Source organism: Rutilus rutilus (genome assembly GCF_951802725.1).
Source record: "Rutilus rutilus genome assembly, chromosome: 24".
NCBI lineage: Eukaryota > Metazoa > Chordata > Actinopteri > Cypriniformes > Leuciscidae > Rutilus > Rutilus rutilus.
In genome coordinates this window covers 16,982,425-17,002,691 of record NC_140228.1, presented here as the reverse complement: position 1 = coordinate 17,002,691, position 20,267 = coordinate 16,982,425, and the positions used below count along the sequence as shown (strand labels likewise).

Genomic DNA, 20,267 nt, shown 5'->3' with positions numbered 1-20,267 from the left:
TGTTAATGTCTATATTACCACAGAAAACCATTTTGACCCCCATACCTAATTGGCAATTTATTTATTATTATTTTCAGCAGTGGCCTGGTCCTGTCAAATTAGAGACCAGATACAAAAAAAATGTGTATTATTATTGTTAATACTATTATTGTCATTTATTTATATATATATATATATATATATATATATATATATATATATATATATATATATATATATATATATATATATATATGAAATTTCCATTTTGGAGGGCTCTTCATTGTGAAATGCCTTTTTTTTTATTACAATATTTAGTTTATACTGTATATGCTATGTATATGTATATTTAAGTAAGACAAATAGTCTAGTGGGTTTTTTTTTTGGAAGTGGCTTACAATATCCACTAGCCTCAAAAAGACGATTAGAGTCATAACTGTAAATGCATTATTTGTTTACATGCACAAGTTAAATTATTTTCTGTGGTAACTGACAGCATGCTGTCAATAGAGTTTAACAGAACTGAAAGTACTGAGAGTTTACATATGCAAAACCACCATCTGAATCACTTCTGCTGGTTTTGAATTAGAATTTTGATGGATTGCAATGGAGCATCGCCTTGGTGAATGTAGGAAAGATGCATCATTAGTGGGTCTGTGGGTAATGGTTGTTTTGGTTAGATATAAAAGGTATTGCATGTCGGAAAGGTCATCAGCCAGCGTGGTGAACTTGCACGCAAATGTAACCAATATGCCATCATATTCAAACGCTCTTATCACCTTCTTTTCTGTATATTTCTGTATTGTAAGAGTCCATGCATCCTTTCTCGCTCTCTGTATCTCTTTTTGTATTCCTCTCTATTTGGGTGTGAAAGTAGAGCAAACAACAGATTTATAAACCGGCCAATGAAGCCCCAGATCGAGGCAGTATGGTAACAGCAGGGATATAAATGACTCAGCCAGCTGGAGAGAGAGAAAGAGAGAGAGAGAGAGAGAGAGAGAGAGAGAGAGAGAGAAAGGGAAAGTGAGAGCTCTGTCACAGGAAGTCGATTCTGTGGGAAACTGGCAGGACTTTCTCAGAAGCAGCTCTGTGACATTTGAAAAAAAGGCGTCTCAGTGGTGCTCAGTGCATCTCATCTGGCACAGCGGTTGGCACATGCCCTACAGAGCTGGCACCGGGCACCAATCAGGCCTGGCACAGCGGCGGTAAAGTTTGAGGAGCGTCTGGGACCAAACAACAGAATAGAGAGATTATCCTGTATGTGTGTGTTCGTGTTCATTGGGCCTCCCGGGCCTCTTTTAAAAGCTGTTGATTGAGCCACAAATTGAGTCATAGTTGTCAAATCAAAGCAGCGGTCTCGGGAAGCTGCCGCTGTTAGCAGAGTGATCCCAACGCCTCTCGGTTACCAGGAAAAGACCCAGAGTTCCGCTAGAGAGGAACCTCTGACCTCACGGTCTCCACGACAGCGCCATTGAGAACATGAAGTACAGTGATATACAGAGCAGGGAGGCCACAGCAGGGACAGGAAGAGTGATGGAGGAGATGCTCGAGCACGGACGCGCAGAAAGAAACGGAAGACTGAAGGAAAGAACTGAATTAGTGAGGATGCGGGAGAAAAGAGGATGAAATGTGGCAGGAGTGGGGGAAAGAGGGAATCTCTAGGGAGCTGCCTACCCAGGATAGCATTTTTACAGCGAAATTGTTATGTTTTTAAAAGAAGTCTCTTGCTCAAACAGTAATATTGGCGCAAAATACCTGTAATAAAAATGAAAGTTGCTGCAATCTGAGAAGTCACTTTGGCCATCATAAATGACTTCAATAAACGCTTTCCTGTCATCTTGTTTGGGAATGCAATCATGTAAGAGGCTTCTGGGAGGAAATTGAACCAAATCATTTTGATGACAGACTTTGACTCAGACATTCCAGAATGATCAAACCAACATTTGAGAATGAAATTGGTCCGCTGGTTAGTGCAGGTATCCAATCACATCTACTGCTGAGGCAAAGTCACAAGAGTTTTGTTTTTTGCGCACAACGAGGGATTTGTTCGGTAAATGTGTTTCCATCGGCGCATGTCTTCTTATGTCTTGGAAACGGCTAATATTGAAAACAGTTTAATATTTTTTTTGGAAACCATGATACATTTTGCTCTAGATTCTTTGATGAATAGAAAGTTCAGAAGAAACGCATTCATTTGTAATGGAAATATTTTGTAACATTTAAATGCCTTTACTGTATCCTTGCTATAAAAGTATTAATTTCTTCAAAAGAAATTTGATACTGACATGCTTGTGAATGGTAGTATATTCTTCACGAATAGGGCAATCCCATAATGTGATGTAAAAATCCACAAAATCATCATATTATTAAATTAATCTGTTGTCCCGGTTCACATGGAAACCAATAACCCAGCAACGCAAGTAAACCGCGTTTGCACGACTTTATTAAAAAATCTGGTTATTCCCCGGTAGTGACTTCAAAACCTGATCATCTGTGTATCTGACTTATGCTATATGAGATGTGATGTTTAATAAATAAGCAGTATTTTGACTGTACCACTTCTACTTCAGCTGAAGAGATGAGAACATGGTTTTATAATTTCTTGAGTCTATAAAAATTGAAGTTTGCAATATACTTTATAAACACTCAGTCTGTCAGGGTGCACTTAAAGGGATAGTTCACCCAAAAATGAAAATGTTATCATTTCTCACCCTCATGTTGTTCCAAACTTGTATGAGTTTTTTTCTTCTGTTGAACACAAAAGAAGATATTTTGAAGAATGTTGGTAGCCAGACAGTTGACAGTAGCCATTGACTTCCCTGGTATTTTGGTTTCCTACTATGAAAGTCAATGGCTACTGTCTGGCTACCAACATTCTTCAAAATATCTTCTTTTGTGTTCAACAGAAGAAAAAAACTCTCACAGATTTGGAACAACTTGAGGGTGAGTAAATTATAACATTTTCATTTTTTGGGTGAAAACTATTCCTTTAAATCTGCTGTAAGGACACCGTTACATATCACACATGCACACTTCAATAAGCCAACAGAATGCAGGTTAATGTGCGGGCAAAATCAGGCTGAGGGCCAAAAATCTAGGTGTGTCGATCATTTTATGCTTAAGTGATTTATGACCTTACTCTGATAAAGGAAAAAGGGTTAATGCACTTACATGGCCACATGCATGTCAGCTCATTAAGCGTAATCGAGTAAAGGAAGTGCATATAAACGCATTTAGAGAGGTGGATCACTAGCGTTTGGAACGGAACCAGTGACCTCTCACCACTCCTCTCTCTCTCTCTCTCTCTCTCTCTCTCTCTCCTGTGATGTGATGAGATGAGCAGCAGGCTGGAGTGATAGAGTTACAGCTGAAACTGAAGAGAAGCAGGGATCTGTATGATAGGTCATGATGGCAAAGAGCAAGGCTCATAGAGTCTTCACTGACAGCGTGTGTGTAGAGCGCGGCCACTCTTGAATCTTTCACCAATGGCGTTCGATGCACCCAGTTATTTTCACAGTTGGCTTGCAGTTAAAGGCTTTCAGTGGCTCTGGACAGGGTGGCTTTCAATAATGTAGTTTTTATGGCAGACGGTAGAAATGACCCAGATGCACATATCGCTGTCATCCAGGCAGCTGTAGTGGCTTCACTCAGTCTGTTCATGATGTATCAATCCCTCTTTCTCTCTCGCTCACCCTATTGATCATTCAGTCTCTCTTACATCCTGCATGTCCTAGTTTGCTTCTCTTTAGCTCGGTTTTAAAACAGCATTTTACAGCATCATATGTGCAGTTAGGATGCAAACGTTATTCTTAAAGGTAATAGACAGCCTTATAAGAGCATCTCATGCATACTTTATGGGGAAGGCAATCCCATAATGCATTGCTACGTGTGGTTCTATAGATGTGCTTTGTATGCGTGTTACAGTTTGGTGCTCTTGCTGAGATTCATGTGTGTCTCTGCAGCAGGAAGTGTGACTCAGGATAGGGTGTCACTCCTCTGCCCTTCCCAACCCCTCGCAGAGCTCTAATCGGCACCCTTACACCATTCCTCGGTTGCACACACACACGCGGTGCAGACAGCTGTCCCTACCCTGACAACGTCACTTCATTGGTGGTTCCTCCGAGTGCCAATTAACCATGTAACCCCTCTTACCCTCCTGTCTACACGACTAACAGCCCCTCGTCCCGTCTAACCAGCATTGTCTCTTTATCTTCTAAGGGTCTTTGGCCTGAAAAGCGTTGAAGGTTGATTTTAGCCTGTAACTTGCATGAATTTGCATAAAATGTCCTAAAACATATCTTTCAATGTTTTATTTTAATTTATTTTACTCGTAAAATTTCAAGAATTGACTACACATGACATGCTTTAAAAATAAATCATTATTGCCTATCAAATGTTTGGGGCCAGTAAGATTTTTTTTATTATTATTGTTTTATAGAAACTAATATTTTAATTCAGCAAGGACTTTTTAAGGCATTTAAGGTTTCTATTTCAAATAAATTCTGTTCTTTTGAACTTTCTATTAAAGTGTATCATGATTTTCCACAAAAATATTAAGCAGCAAAACTGTTTTCAACATTGATAATAATAAGAAATGGTTAATGAGCACAAAATCAGCATATTAGAATGATTTCTGAAGATGCATCTTAAAATATATTAAAATAGAAATCTGTTACTTTAAATAGCAATATTACTGTTTTTACTGTATTTTTGATCAAAGAAATTCAGGTTTGTTAAGCATGAGAGCAAAATCATACCGACCTCCAACTTTTGAACAGTACAGCATACCTTCAGTTCCAATGACCTAATAAAGATAAAGTTCATTTGTCATGCTTTAAGACTGGTAAAGTGAACTGTGGGGAAAAAAGATTTAAAATGGTTGAAAAAAATCAGCAATTTTTTTTTATAAATTATGGCCAATCACAGAATCTCTAAATATACACTTTCCCTTATACATTCATATGCAATTTAACTTAAAATCGTAATGTAAACACATTAAAAGTTCATGGACATGTCTTTTATCATCTACCCGCATCAAAAATAACCATCCCAAAGTGTAAATTATAGTGGAATATGTCAGATTGTTTTACTGTAAGTGCTGTAGTAGCTGATGAGAAACACAGGTCTCGTAGATCTCCACACAGGGAGCTTTTCCACTATTGGCTCGACATCACGCTGACGTCCTCGCTCCCACTGGCGAGCAAGTGATCCGTGGAGGTGCAGCTCAGTGCGATATAAAGAATCCATGCTAATGCGCAGGCACCTTCCTGTCTGGACTGAGCAAGTGCACACAGGAGAGAGACCAGAGAGTGATAATTGGATAGTGGAAGTAGAGATGGCTGAAAAACAAGCAGCCTGTGAGATGCATGGACAGTGAATAATCAGCAGCAGGTTTGATTCAAGAGGGCAGCCAGGGACAGGTGGTGCTCACACAAGTGTGTGTCCGTGTGTGTGTGCATGAGATGAGAGAGGGAGAGAGATTGGGAAAAGAGCTACCGAGCGCTACACAAGGAGAGTGACCTCATTAAGCAGTTCCTCCTCTCCGCTCACATCCTGTTTGTGCAGCGCTTTTCCTCCACACTGAACACTGAGTCGCAAATCAATGGCAGGAGAGACCCACGGCTTCATTAGACTGCAGAGATGCGGCATGAAGGCAAACTTTCAACAGAATAATATACAGCATGTGATCTTTGACCTCTCAGCTACCCTCCATAACAACCCTTGTGCTCACATGAACTCTCATCTGCGGCCCACTGTCCTGGTGTACATATATATACGGTGTATATATATGTATGCTGAGATCTTGCAGTAGAGCTGCTCTGGAATATTCTAAATGATGGATCAATCTGTATTATGCTGTCCTTTTTTGTGATAGCGACGTCACGTGTGCTGCCCCCTTGTGGTGACTTATAGATTTTAATTCATATTTATTAAAAGTTCCCTTGACTGGCTTTCTCTTCAAATCTATATATTAGCCAGCATAAATGTTTATATCTCCAACTGTAGAGCACTTGTGTACAGGAGACTTGATTTAGCATTTATTTAGTGTCATTTAGTAGGAGTTGTATGCATTTTTTTGGTCTTTTCTGATTGACGACGACAGCTCAAGATAAACAAAAGTACATTTCTGAATCTTCAAGTGGACATTGTTTATCTGAAATGCACCGCTGTAAGAAGGTTTCTTTATCTCAACAGGCTGAGTTGGAGTTTGGCAAACTTAAAACCAGAACAAAAAAAAAAGTTGCAATGCATTAGGGCAGATATTTCAAATGCAACATAGACGCTGCAGCCAAGTGTGCATTTAGATTTCTAAGGTAATAAATATTTTTAAAAGCTTATATAGGAGATGAAAGGATTTGAAGTCAAATGGATGATGTATTTAAAGTCAAGCTGCGTTCCAGATCGTGTTGAGTGTGTTTGCCTGCGTGCTTTTAGAAGATCTTGCTATGATGGAGAAGCAATCTAGGGTTTAAAGATGGTAACCGAACCATGGCAAATGGAGTAGTGTTCAGCTAGCCTCCTTTAACTCAATGTGAAGTGTGTCCTAGATTCCAGCCCTGTGTGTGTGTACATGTGAGAGGGAGAGGGGTGTGTTTTAGCAGGCAGACTTCGAACTCTCCAGCGTTTCCCTACTGAGGTCTAAATCCACAAGACTTTAAGATACCAAGCCTTGTGACTATACAGTATGCATGTAAAACAATGTCATTATGTATGATAAAGTGCATTGGTATGTTATATACAAGACGATATTTTCACGTGCATCTAAAAAAACACCAGAAACTTGACCTTGACAAACATATTTTTTTTTATATGTATCATCAAGATTTCATAGACTAATGGGAAATCTAAGCTTGAGAAATTCCCTTGTGTGTTTGCAGTCGAGCGAGCTGGATGATATCCTGGATGATCTACAGAACAGTCAGCCAGGCCTGTTCTCGGACTCCCGGCCGGTGTCTTTGCCTGCTGCCGTGGACAAGCAGTCAATCATCAATGACATCCTTCAGATGACTGGAGAGGGTGGAGCCAGCATGGGTCCCCAGCAACAGAGAGCACTACAGGCTGTGGGCCAACAGAGTGAGTAACACACGCATTCTCCTGCAGTTTTCATCTAGGATGGAATACACTCCTTTTCAAATCTGGACTGATTTTAAACCACTAGGCACTTGACGACTTTATAAATTACAGAGGAAAAACTGAGCATTATACATTACACAATTGCTACACTGAAAAAAAAAATTGGTGTAGAAACAGTTTTCTCTTAAAAATGGTCAATTTCACAACTAATTGCAAGTAACATTGAATTTAATGTGACATTTTGAAATAGAAAGTATTATTTTCTTTTCAAACTTACTCCATTAATCTTTATTTACAATTTAATAATGTGTTCTAAAATCAACTCAATAACCAAATATGCTTGATATCCTTCGACTGGATGGAATCCGTGTCCATCGTACAGTACGCCATTTTCTGTGAAATGTCATCTCAAATCTGCAGACTGGCTCTGACTTTCGACTTGTCCGGACTGTAAATCAGGGCAAAAGAAGTGTAGTGCGTTCCAACCCTTAAAGTGTCCTAATTATGCTATATTAAAGGTTCCTCAATTTGTTTTGGGGGTCCCCTGAATCACCTCTTTTCTCACAGTGTCTGAGATGATTAGATAAAGGATTTGGTTTCTCTAAACCCCTCCTTTCTGAGAGCCTACTCTTCTCTGATTGGTCAGATGGCCCAGACTGTTGTGTTTGGTCTACCGCTTACAGCGTGTGTCGGAAACAAAACGGCCATTACCAAATCTGAAATTCAGCGGCTTCCTCACAATTTTTATGTGCCCTTTTTTTACGTTTCCGAGTTAAAGGTATAGCGGAGGATTTTCTTTTTCCGGGTGGATCATCAAGACTATTGGTCCTCCTAAGTGTCAATCATTCTGGTGATATGTTTACGTAAGGCCGTCGTACGTGCTCGTGCACACGATTCACACGATGGCGTGCGCTCAAAACACAGGTTGGGCTTCCCACTGATGCCTCAGTCGGGACGTTTCTACTTTACAGGTAAAGTTTGGCATGCTATTTGGAGAAATCCATTTAAAATCACTGCTAGTAAAAGTTAATGTAAGCTATGATTAGCTCGTGCATGCTCTCTCGTGCACACGTTTAATAGGCGTTCCCTCTCGGGAGCAGGTAGAGTGTTGCGCATGTGCATTTTTTTAAAAAGTGGAGAGGCCGGTTCTTTTCTAAAATTCGGGAAAATCCTCCGCTATACCTTTAATCAATGTGCCACAACCCTCCATATGTATAAATGCACATACATATTTTAAATATTCATAATGGCTAACAGAGAAATAGTGCAGAACCTTAAATATTTCTGAAGAAATTTCCCATAAAATATGTCAAAATCCTTTAGTTTTTTTAGTTTTTAAAGTAGACCTTGAATAACAGATTTCCAATGGGGCTATTTTCACCTGGTCATTCATGCATGTTTACTGATCAAATAGCTGTCCCGTTTGGTTAAAACTGTTCCATTTATACTGTGTCTCCGCAAAACAAATATAAATGGAATGTTGAATTCCCGCGCCACATGCAAATGCGAGTTCACATCAATGCGTGCGAGATTTGAGCTTCATTTTATTCATCAGCATTGGTAAGATAATTTAGTGTCACGATGTGACGCTGAACTTTTAGTTTCATTTGCGGCAGTTTGCACGTCGGCTTGTGGAAAACAGATGCTCTGCTACTCCTCTGGCCTACACATTGATATGAACGGTTAAAAGCTGTCGGTTTTACCATATCAGTCCTCATCCTTAGGAAGTGCATGGAAAATGGATTTGCTTTTCCAGAGCAGAAAACAGTGTTTTCTTGACATGTCGACAACATGAACCAAACTCGTCCAGTCCTCAGCTACAACTACTACGGGTCAAAGTAGATGTTGTTCGCAGGCAGCCAGTGAAGTCCGTAGGCTGCAATTATGCAAATTTGTTACAAACCTACATAGATTTGTGCAGGAAGTAAGACTGGAATTACTTACTATTTGCAAAATTACAAACTTTGTAGACCTTTTACATTCACAAACGGCTATATTACACACTATATATAAGGTAATATCTGAAAAAAAGCATAATAGGGGCACCTTAAAAGACAAAATTGAATGAGAACAACTTTCCAAGCGTGCTTGTTTGTATACAAATAGTCATATAATTGCCTTATCTCTCATATTTAAGCACAGTGACCTTCTGACCCTCTTGAACTCTCATGTAAGAAGATTAGACCAATGTAATACACTTGGTTTGAGCCTTGTGTATGTTGTGTTATGTAATCAACTACCTTAGGAACAACTGTATGTCACTTTTAACCAGCTCTGACATCATAATCCTATTCAGACTTCACATGATAGTAAGTGTGAATGTGCGTTTGTGTATTTACAAGGAGTTTCATTGAGTAGTCTTGGATTTATTTGCACTTGTTTACAAGGTGACAGCAGGAGGAAAATTCCTCTGTTCACGAACAGAGTCCTGATGTATTTGCAAAAATATTTGAAATAAATGAACGTTACAAAGAAGTGAACCCAGAGCGCTTTACATTTACAAACATGTCATAATTTTTGCAAAACACCTTGAAACTACTCAAGTGTGCCCAGAGGCTGACCGAAACTGTAAACGAGTAGAACATGAGTTTGTCTTTTGTTTCTCATCCACATGATTTCAGCTGCGCGGATAATCACTCTCACTCACTCTGTCAACTGAGACATGTCAGAAATGGCAAAGACCGCTAATGCTACACAGTTTGTGTGTGTTGAGTCATTACATAAGTTAACTGGCTAAACTACTTTTGTTAAAATAAGTGAAAATGGGTAAGCATTCACACAAACCATGATACAAAGAACATTTATACACTATCATTCAATCGTTCAAAGGTTTGGGGTCTGTAAGATTTTTGTAACTGATACTTTTATTCAGTAAGGATGCATTAAACTGATCAAAAGTGACAGTAAAGCCATTAATAATGTTACAAAAGATTTCAATTTCAAATAAATGCTTTTGGAACTTTCTATTCATGAAATAATCCTAAAAAAGGGCATCATGGTTTCCACAAAAGTATCAAGCTGAAAAACTGTTTTCAACTTTGATCATCATAATAAATGTTTCTTGAGCACCAAATCAGCATATTAGTATGATTTCTGTAGGATCATGTGACACTGAAGTAATGATGCTCAAAATTCAGCTTTGACATGACAGGAATAAATTACGTTTTCAGATATAAAACAGTATTACCGTTTTTACTGTATTTTTGATCAAATAAACGCAGCCTTGGTGAACATAAGAGACATAATTTATCTAGAAACTCTCTGAGACCAGACTTCAACTAAATAATGTTTTTTTTCCATGACCTCTTACTGGGTGTTTTCCTGTGTGTGTGTTCATAGATTTCGGTGCGCCGCGGCCAGGTCATCCCGGCAGAGCTCCTCCGGTCAGAAGCGTGTCTTTGGAAATGAATATGCCTGCTAAAGGTGCTCAGGGTCAATACCCTCTGATGAGGAACAACAGCCCCTACTCACTCATGCAGCAGCAAGGCATGATGGGAAACCACAGTGGCATGCCTGGTCAGCCCAACATGGTTAATGCAGGTGAGTTTAGCTGGGGGCAAAAGTGCAGCATTGAAATGACTTGAAATGTGCAGTAAAAAAAAAAAAAAGACGACAAAATGAAGCTTGTCTGTAGAACACAGGGCTTCCCCCACACTCAACGCCTACTAAGAGAGGAAAGTTCCAATGCCGCCTCGACCATGTGCAAACCAAAGTTTCAGTGTGATCACTGATGAACAGTCAAGCGTGACACTTTCAGCCAAGAGAAAGACAAATGTGTATAACGGCACAAAAGTGTTGAGTCAGATCAAAAGAACCCCTCTGTTTTGTTTGTGTGTGGTGGGTTGCATTCGCGTGCATGTGAATGTGCATCTAAGGTGAGACTGTGAGTGGCTAGATATGAATGACTCATAACGTTTGGAAAGAATTGCAAGGTTTCTTTTCTGATCATAATAATTCATTATTACATTTATATAGCGCTTTTCTCTGCACTCAAAGCGCTTTACATAGAAGGGGCAATCTCCTCAACCACCACCAAAGATCATACTGTATCCTCATGCAATTTTCAGGTGGTCGCTTTTTAAATCTCGCAGTTTTGTGAATTAAATGATAACAGATTGGTAACACTTTAGTTTAGGGTCCAAATCTCACTATTAACTAGTTGCTTATTAGCATGCATATTACTAGGATATTTAGTGCTTATAAAGCACGTATTAATACCTTATTTTGCGTGACCATATTCTACATCCCTTAATCGTACCCAATACCTAAACTTAACAACTACCTTACTATAAATAAGCAGTAATTAGGAGTTTATTGAGGCAAAAGTCATAGTTTCTTTGGACACTAATCTAAAGTGTGACCCATATTTTATATGGAGCATTATTTTTTCCTATAGATCTCATTTATTTTGTCAGTTGACCCTTCGTTTAGGTCTGGCCCACTCTGTTGCTGTCGCTAACTCTGACAGGCTTTACAAAACACACAAACATGTTTGTTTGGGAATGAAGACTGACACAGTCCACATAACTTAAGATTTATTGAAAGATTTTGTCCTCTAAGTCACTCTTATTAGAGACCCGGTGTCAACATTTTACCTTTTTTTGGGGGGATATTATCCGTTAAAACCTTGGACTTGACAACACTGAAGACCTCTTATGCTCACCAAAGCTGCTTTAATTTGATCAAAAATATATAAAATTATTACTATTTTAATACGTTTTTGAATAATTCTATGTAAAGTCTTTACTGTAACTTTTGATCAATTTTATGTATCCTTGCTGAATGAAAGTTATTTTCTTTCAAAAGTACTGTCCACAAACCTTTGAACGCTAGTGTAAATTCTCAGTTTCAATCAAAACAAATGTCGCATTACACATTTGTATTAAACAAAAGTTACCTTAAAATTAAAAGCCCTTTTCTTTCTCTGTTTTTTTTTTTTTTTTAAGGAGTGATGGGTAGTAACGTTTCCCGTGTAGGAATGCAGCAGGACGGTTGGGGCGCACAGGGTCCTGGTCCCGTCGGTAGCGCGACCTCACCCGCCACAGCTGCTCCCGCCGGCCAGCACCCAATCCCGCAGGGGGCGCTCCACGCTCGCATGGTGGCTAACTCTGGCACAGGCATGCCCATGAGACCCAACAGCCAGCCTGGACCCAGACAGATGCTTCAGTCTCAGATGATGACCAATGGTAAATGTGCACAGAGCAGAGATTTCTGAGCTTTGCAGGAAGTGTGGAACAGGAACAAGTGTCGTCTTAAGCTGACCCTAACAAGCTTTATTCAGTGACCTATCTTACTTATTCAGATTGATTTGCAGAAGAAGAAAAAAAACACTTTTTTCTGCTGTTTTAAACGTTTTTTCATCTTCTGTTTATCCTCAGCCCAGTCAAACATGGACATGGGCATGGCTGGCCACCAGTTTCCCCAGCAACAGGCACCGCCCAATCAGACGGCTCCATGGCCAGACAGTGTGATGCCTATAGAGCCGGTGCCATTTGGGAACCAGAACAGGTAAACAGCATTTATTATTGTCACTATTGTTAGACCGTCTGCTTTATTGGAGGCGTGTGCTGTGTGGACATGTTGATTTTGTACTTCCTCAACAAAATAGCTTGACAAATGCACTCAGATGTAATCCATTATGGGATGTCCCATCATTCATGTCTCAATTACTGAATCAGAGTCTCTTGTGTCTGTCAGCTCCATATACAGCAGTTCTCAGGAGGATGTGCTGTGCCCTCCTCCCTCTGAGGGTCCGGCCGATGAGGGCGCTCTCCTCAGCCAGCTCTACACGGTCCTCAAAGATTTTGATGGTCTAGAGGAGATCGACCGTGCACTCGGTATCCCGGCATTAGTGGGACAGGTAGTGCATTTTTCTTTTACAACCCAGTCCCTTTTTTCTTTCAATGTATTGACTATCTTTCGCTATACCTAGTGATACACAGATATAAATTTTACAATTATACAAAAAACAAAAATAAAGTTTATTCTAAAATTTGCATGAGCTCAGTACTGACCGTGTTTCCTTTCATAATAATCATCCGCCATGTTACTATAGACAAATTTCTTTTATTTATTATTATTTTACTAAAAATAGAACTATTATCTCCACTTCTGACACACCTTTTGTTTTCAATAACCAAAGATTTATCACATTTATTAAATAATCAACACTCAGTTCTAGTACTATAAACATTTAAATTGCACATAAGACTGTTTTTTATATCAACTTTTGTTTATATAATTGATAAAAATTGTTTCTACTCCAATCTGTCGAGTTTATAATATAAACTTTTAAACAGTAGCTATAGTAAAAACATGTTATCATGACAGATTTATTCTAACATAAGTTAAATAATGAAGTAGAAATATTAAGAATATGTAATATAGCACATAAATTTAGCAATATTGTCCTCTCTAGAGTTATTTTTTGTAGCTAACCCACCAGTTGTGGACATTGAATGGGCTTTCCTGAGGTAAATATAATGTTATGTGACATTACCATGCTTTTTTTATTGATGTCTTTCCGCAGTTGAAAAACTGATGCGATTACATGAGACATGATTATTTTTTGGCCAGATATTTTCAGTTGCTCATATGATTTATGTGTACCAGTTATTAATATTGCACATACACGAGACTTACAGTAAATAACGTGCGTTATTGCTTGTTAAAGTGTAACTGTATCCTCATCCTTGTGTTCAGGCCCAGCCGGTGGAGCAGGATCAGTTCTCCGGTCAGGACCCGGGTATGATGATGGATCAGAAGCCACCCATGTACAGCCAGCAGCAGTACGCTGCGTCCCAGGCCCACATGCAGCAGGGCGGATACACACCCATGCAGGACCCCAGCTTCCACGGCATGACGGGACAGATGGGACAGAGGCCGGGATACCCCATGCTCCGTGTGCCGGCCAGACCAGGACTCAGGCCCACCGGGGTCGTCCCTAACCAACCCAATACACTCAGACTGCAGCTTCAACACAGGCTACAAGCACAGCAGGTATAGTTTATACTCTCAAACACAAGAAGAAAGCCCACAGCGTTATTAAAGTAGAATAAAAGTGGTTATATTTTTATTTCTTGTTTATATTATTTTCTGTTGATACAATCAATATTAAGCACAGTGATCATTTAGTTGCTTTCACCCAAAAAAATTTAATTCTGTCATAATTTACTCACCTTTGTGTTGTTCCAAACCCGAATTACTTTCTTTTATTTGTGGAACACATGTTTTGCAGCATGTTGGTAACCAAACAGCTTTGGTAATCATTAACTTTACATTTCTTAAAATTAGCTTCTTTTATTTTTAGGTGAACTATGCCTTTAACAAAACCCTTTCGAGTGGATATAAACAACACAATGGAAAGCTTTCCCTGTTCTGTTTTCGTTGTTTTACAGTTAGTTAATTGGTGACACTTAGCTTTGTTAATCCAAAGACTTAATACATAATCTTTGTATATCCTTACACACACACACACACACACACACACAAAAGCTAAAACTATTATTTAATGTAAATCAGTACCGTCTGTGGTTAGCTGCCCCCTGCTGGACATTTCTGGAATTGTTCCTTGACCTCATTTGGGTTTATTTAGGGGTCATCACTCATAACTGTATGGTGTCTGAAAATTTGAAGCTACAAGCAGTAATTATATATAATGTTATCATTATTATTTAAAATATAATTTGATTTTATTTAAAAAAAAAATTTTTTTTTTTTTTTTTTAAATAACCTTACCATTTTTTTCTTGTTATATTTTTAGCTTTTTTGTAGTATATTAATAGTATATTTGTAATATTCGCACAACAGTGGCATTCCAAGACTGATGCTATTTTGTATTACAGCCCTAGAATGTTTTGTTGTTTGTATCACTCCACTTTGAATGCTACATAGAATTCCAATTTTATGGGTCATAAGGAAACTTTTATGACAAAAATGAACCAAAAACCTTGTCCTATTGTGTGTGGAATGCCTTTTATGTGTGATAAAATTCTTGTTTGTCAAGCTGATGTGTATCAGTATCATACAAACAAGAGTGGTGTTGTATGAAACAGAACAGTTGCTTAAATGTAGTATAAGAGAATTGCTTGACTATTGAATAGTAATTACATTCATGCGTTTGTGTCTCTCTCAGAATCGTCAGCCTATGATGAATCAGATGACTGGAGTGTCAAATATGAACCTACCTCTAAGACCCAACGTTCCAAATCAGGTATGCCCATTCAGTTCCTGCATGCTCTCTCGTGCGCAGTTGTCGAGCTTGCCTAAATAACACGCAGAACTGTCTCTGTCTTCCAGGGGACAATCAACGCTCAGATGCTGGCCCAGCGGCAGAGAGAGATGCTGAGTAATCACTTGCGTCAGCGTCAGCTGGACCAACAGCGGCAGCAGCAGCAGCAACAACAGCAGCAGCAGCAGCAGCAGCGCAGCATGGTCATGCGAGCCCAGGGTCTCAACCTGCCGCCCAACATGGCCGCCGCAGGCATGCCCGGAACCATGAGCAACCCGCGGATCCCCCAGGCCAACCCCCAGCAGTTCCCCTATCCGCCCAACTACGGTACAGGACTGGCCTCGCCGCCCCCCTCCACCAGCCCTTTCTCCCCCGGTTCTCCCAACCTCCCCGCCCCCCAGCTCCTCTCCCACAGCGCCATGCATGGCTCTCAGATGAGTCTAGCTAACCAGGGGATGCTGGGCAGTCTGAGCGGACAGTTTGGGGCTGTTATGAGCCCTCAAATGCAGCACAGTGCCTTTCAGTTCCCCAGCTCAGGTACTGCCTGCCCTTTCTCTCTGTCTGTGTGTCATGCGCTTCCACACACACGCACAAACACCTGCGACCAGCAGCGCTACAGGCTTAACTTGTGTGAACGGAGCGTACGGTGAAAACTAGGGGCCAGTCAACATGGTTTAATTAGAAACACAATAGTTCTGATGCAGGTCAGCTGTGTAAAAATACTATTCCAGCAACTATTGTGATATCCGATCTTAATATTCTAAAAGATATAAATGATTAGTTTTTGCAGAAATGATCATTCTCACATCATTTACTCACCCTCGTGTTGCTCCAAACACTTTGACTTTTTGTCTTCTGTGAAGCACGAAAGGTGACTTTTTTTAATTTCCTAACCAGCTTGTTTGAATAAAGACTAGACTCCAAAAAAACATCATTAATGTATCATAAGTGGTTCATGTATTTTATTCAGTAGCCAGGATATTCTTACAAATTCACCTTTTGTGTTCCATGGAGGGAAAAAAAGTTGTTGTTAACTAAAACTTTTAAAAATTGTTTTCGGTAATTGAAATTAAGCTGAAATCAAATCAAATAGAAATATTAGATGAAAAACTTAAATGAGAATTAGAAATGTTGCCTTTGCAACTAACTGAAATAGATAAAGTTCTAAAACTAATAATACTGAAATAAAAATAAATTCAAGCTAAATAGAAATATAAAAAAAAATGATTAAAACATTAACAAAATTACTAAAATGTATACTAATGTTAAAATGAAGAATACAGTTCAATTCAAAATATTAATAAATACTATAATAGTATATAAATAATACTAAAATAGCACTGGAAGATAGTCGTTCAGGTTTTGGAATGACATGAGGGCAAGTAAATAATGACAGTATTTAAATGTAGGTTTTAAATGAATAATTTGAAGAAATTTGTACACTGTAAAAATGATATTACCGATAAGTTATAACAACACATATTTTTACATTACTTTAACTCATCAAAATAAGTTAAGCAATTGTAAGTGATACAAGATTCAACTGTAAGTCAGTTTAATGTAATTTAAGTTGAAATGACTTAAATAGCCAAGTTGATTGAACTTAAAAATGTAAGGCAGTATTTTTTTTACAGCAGGACTATATTATGTACTGTATTATGAGATTAGATGCCGCCATAAAACTAAAGACCAAAATTCAATTGTCTAGTAACATTACGTATGTTCCTATTAATAATCTGAATTGAGCTGTTTCAGGGAATATTTGGCCTTTTAAATATCGGTTTGTAGTTGTTCAGTCAAGTACTGTAAGGTAATAGCTTATTTAGCACTTTATGCTGGTTAAGTAGTATTAATTAAGTCTTTTTATTTATGTAGTGCCCTTGAAACATCATAATGGTTACAGCAGAAGGTGGCACTAGAGGGCAGAAGAGTCACTTGAATGTTTCCCCCACATGAAATTAAATGCATGTAATCAGAATACATTACAGGAATATGCTCATTTAGGACTTAATATCTATGGGCAGCGTGCTGTCTATTACCACAGAATATTATTATGATTTGCCGCTCAGTTTGTAAAAACAAATAGTGTGATCATTTGCATATTTTAAACCGCCACCTGCTCAATGACCCTGTTAGGCTTCCATTGGAATTACATTTGATGAACTGCATTTTGCATCCTTTTTTACAAACTGAAGAATGAGTTGAAATGATTCTGTGGTAATCAGCAGAATTCAACAGATCCAGACATTAAGAATATCCAGCTTTGCCACAGTAGATCTTTAGGTAACACATGAGCTCAGAGTCAGTGTATCATTACGCAAAAGCTTGTGTTGTGTCAGACTGTTGATTAATTGTGGCCGTGTCTATGCCTGTGCTGTGTCATATGTGTCAGTGTCTGTCCTGCATAGACTAATTGGCTGATGGTGATCAGTGGAGGCGGAGCAGTTGATTTTTAAACCAATTATGCGGTGACCCAGACCCCACCCCCCCAACCCCACCCATTACCCACCCACCCCTCTTTTCTCTGGCTATCTCAGCCACTAACACTAACCTGCATGTGTAACTCTACCTTACTGCCTGCTTATAACACCTCTAAACCCTTCTAGTTAAATACGGGACGCAAGTTCCTCACTTTTGATTATGGAGATGGCCTGAAACACTTCTCAATATGATTTCTGCTTTGACATTTCTAAAAAATGATGATCAGCTAATTAGTTTGTTAAACGAATGATTTGAATTGGTGACTAGTGTGTGTGTGTGTCTGTGAGTGTGTTTGTGTATGTTTAGATTTTGATTTGTGAATATTTTTAGTTACAGATTAATTCATTTCTGGGTGCTAAATGTGAATGCTGTCAGAGAGCGAGAGAGTGATTATGATTGCTGTACAGTAATAATTCTTTATTTTTGATTCTTTGATTGTTTATTTCAAGCCAAGGTTTGTCTCCTCACATCTGTGTGTGTGTGTGTGTGTGTGTGTGTGTGTGTGTGTGTCAGGTATGAGTCAGCAGTCGGATGGCGGGTTCGGTGGTGCCGCCACCCCTCAGAGCCCCCTCATGTCTCCCAGGATGGGCCACGCCCAAAGTCCCATGATGCAACAGGCCCAGGGCAACACTTCTTTCCAGTCCTCCCCTGACATGAACGGCTGGACACAGGGCAACATGAATGCCAACAGGTGAAGCTTTATCACAAGACATTCACTCGCTTTCACACAAAATAAGCACCAGGTTTTCGGTTTAACCCTTTTGCTAGTAAAGTATGTTGACATATTTGTGATAGCTGTATGCTTTTAAATACTTATTTATAGATTTTTATATACAATATAAACACTACCAATCAAAATTGGTAATCAATCAATTTTTATTTATTAATTGCAATATTTTAAAAGAAATTATTCAGCAAAAATGCATTCAATTGATCAAAAGTGACCATCCGTAAATGCATTTAAAATGTTTTCATTTTTCATTTCATATAAATCATGTTTCATATTTTCATTTCATATAAATGTGTTCTTTGAACGTTCTAGTCATCAAAGAATCCTCATGGTTTCCACAAAAATATTAAGCAGCACAACTGTTTTCAACATTGATAATATAATATAATATAATCAATAATGAGAAATGTTTATTAAGCAGCAAATCAGCATATTAGAATGATTTCTGAAGACTGGAGTAATGATGCTGAAAATTCAGCCTTGCTAAAACTGAAATTTTACATTAAAAAAAAATACTAAAATAGAAAACAGTTATAATATTTCACACTATTACGGTTTTTAACTATATTTTTGAACAAGTGAATGCAGCTTTGGTGAGCAATGAAATTTAAATTTTTCAATTATTAAACAGAAAAATGTGTTGTCTTAGAAAGAGAATTAGTTAGGAAACATTTGACCACCTAAAGAGTCTTAAACCTTTATGTGCTTCCCTCCACAGTATGTTCACTCAGCAGTCGCCACCTCAGTTTGGCCAGCAGGCCAATAACAACATGTACAACGGTAACGGCATGAACCTCAACGTGCCCATGGCCGCCAACTCGAGCAACATGGGCCAAATGGGCAACCAGATGATGAGCTCAATGAACTCTGGACCTGGGGGCAGCATGGCCAACATGGGCCCTGAACAGGTTAGACTGAAATACAGTCATGATGTGACACCATCTATGAAACGTGTGAATGTGTATTGCCTTTTGAGAACCCGTTCAAGCTCCACTGTTCCCAACAATCACCTGAACTAGATGCTTTGAAAGCTCAAGCTACTTTTAAAACCCATCTTCAGAGTGAAACTACTTTGCAGTGCTCGTCAAACTCTCAAACTTTTCATTGCTAATGAAGCCCATTTAAACTCCTCAATGTTCCAGCCAAGAGTTTAGTAAAAGCGTTACACCGTAGATTTATTGGATGCATTTATTTACTCAAACCATTAGACATAAAAGGTCAGACTTTAAGTGTCTGAGGTCATCAAATAGCGTAGTTGACTCTGCAACTAGCTCGTTAATAATTTACTCTAATTATCCTGGGTAATTTTGCAGATGAGAGGGATGATGCCGAACTAGATGTAATAGGACAGTGATGTGATTAGTCGCTGGCAATTAGTGCCCGTTTGAGGTGGATAAAGAGATCATATATGCAGACATGTCGGACTTTGAGTGCTAAATATCAGACATGACGTCTATAAGTCAGCTAGAGTTTGACCACACATTCCAGCACTCCCAGAACTCCATCTAACCAGATCTTAGTATCAGATTAGTAACAGTATCAACATTATCGTGGTTTAATCATATAATTAAAAGCTAACTTACTGTGTATACATGTTTTATATACAGTATACAAATATAAGTCATAAGTCGCACTGGCATATTTGTGGCAATGGCCAACAATACAATGTATGGGTCAAAAGTATCGATTTTTCTTTTATGCCAAAAATCATTAGGATATTGAGTAAAGATCATGTTCCATGAAGATATTTAGTAAATTTCCTACCGTAAATAT

General features: G+C 38.7%; 1 protein-coding gene across 5 annotated transcripts in view; it reads left to right on the top strand.

Annotated features, from left to right (window-relative positions):
- The window catches only part of ncoa2 (nuclear receptor coactivator 2), a 96,358-nt gene that overhangs the window by 69,246 nt on the left and 6,845 nt on the right, over positions 1-20,267 (top strand). For 3 of the 5 annotated variants that reach the window (XM_084399145.1, XM_084399144.1, XM_084399146.1), the window contains exons 12-21: positions 6,858-7,053; positions 10,393-10,593; positions 12,000-12,239; positions 12,432-12,561; positions 12,751-12,913; positions 13,756-14,052; positions 15,188-15,265; positions 15,352-15,820; positions 18,278-18,455; positions 19,213-19,402. In XM_084399145.1, the coding sequence (XP_084255271.1) occupies positions 6,858-7,053; positions 10,393-10,593; positions 12,000-12,239; positions 12,432-12,561; positions 12,751-12,913; positions 13,756-14,052; positions 15,188-15,265; positions 15,352-15,820; positions 18,278-18,455; positions 19,213-19,402 (2,142 nt within the window). The remainder of the gene's footprint in view (positions 1-6,857; positions 7,054-10,392; positions 10,594-11,999; positions 12,240-12,431; positions 12,562-12,750; positions 12,914-13,755; positions 14,053-15,187; positions 15,266-15,351; positions 15,821-18,277; positions 18,456-19,212; positions 19,403-20,267) is intronic. The other 2 variants (XM_084399147.1, XM_084399148.1) reach the window with 1 other exon arrangement.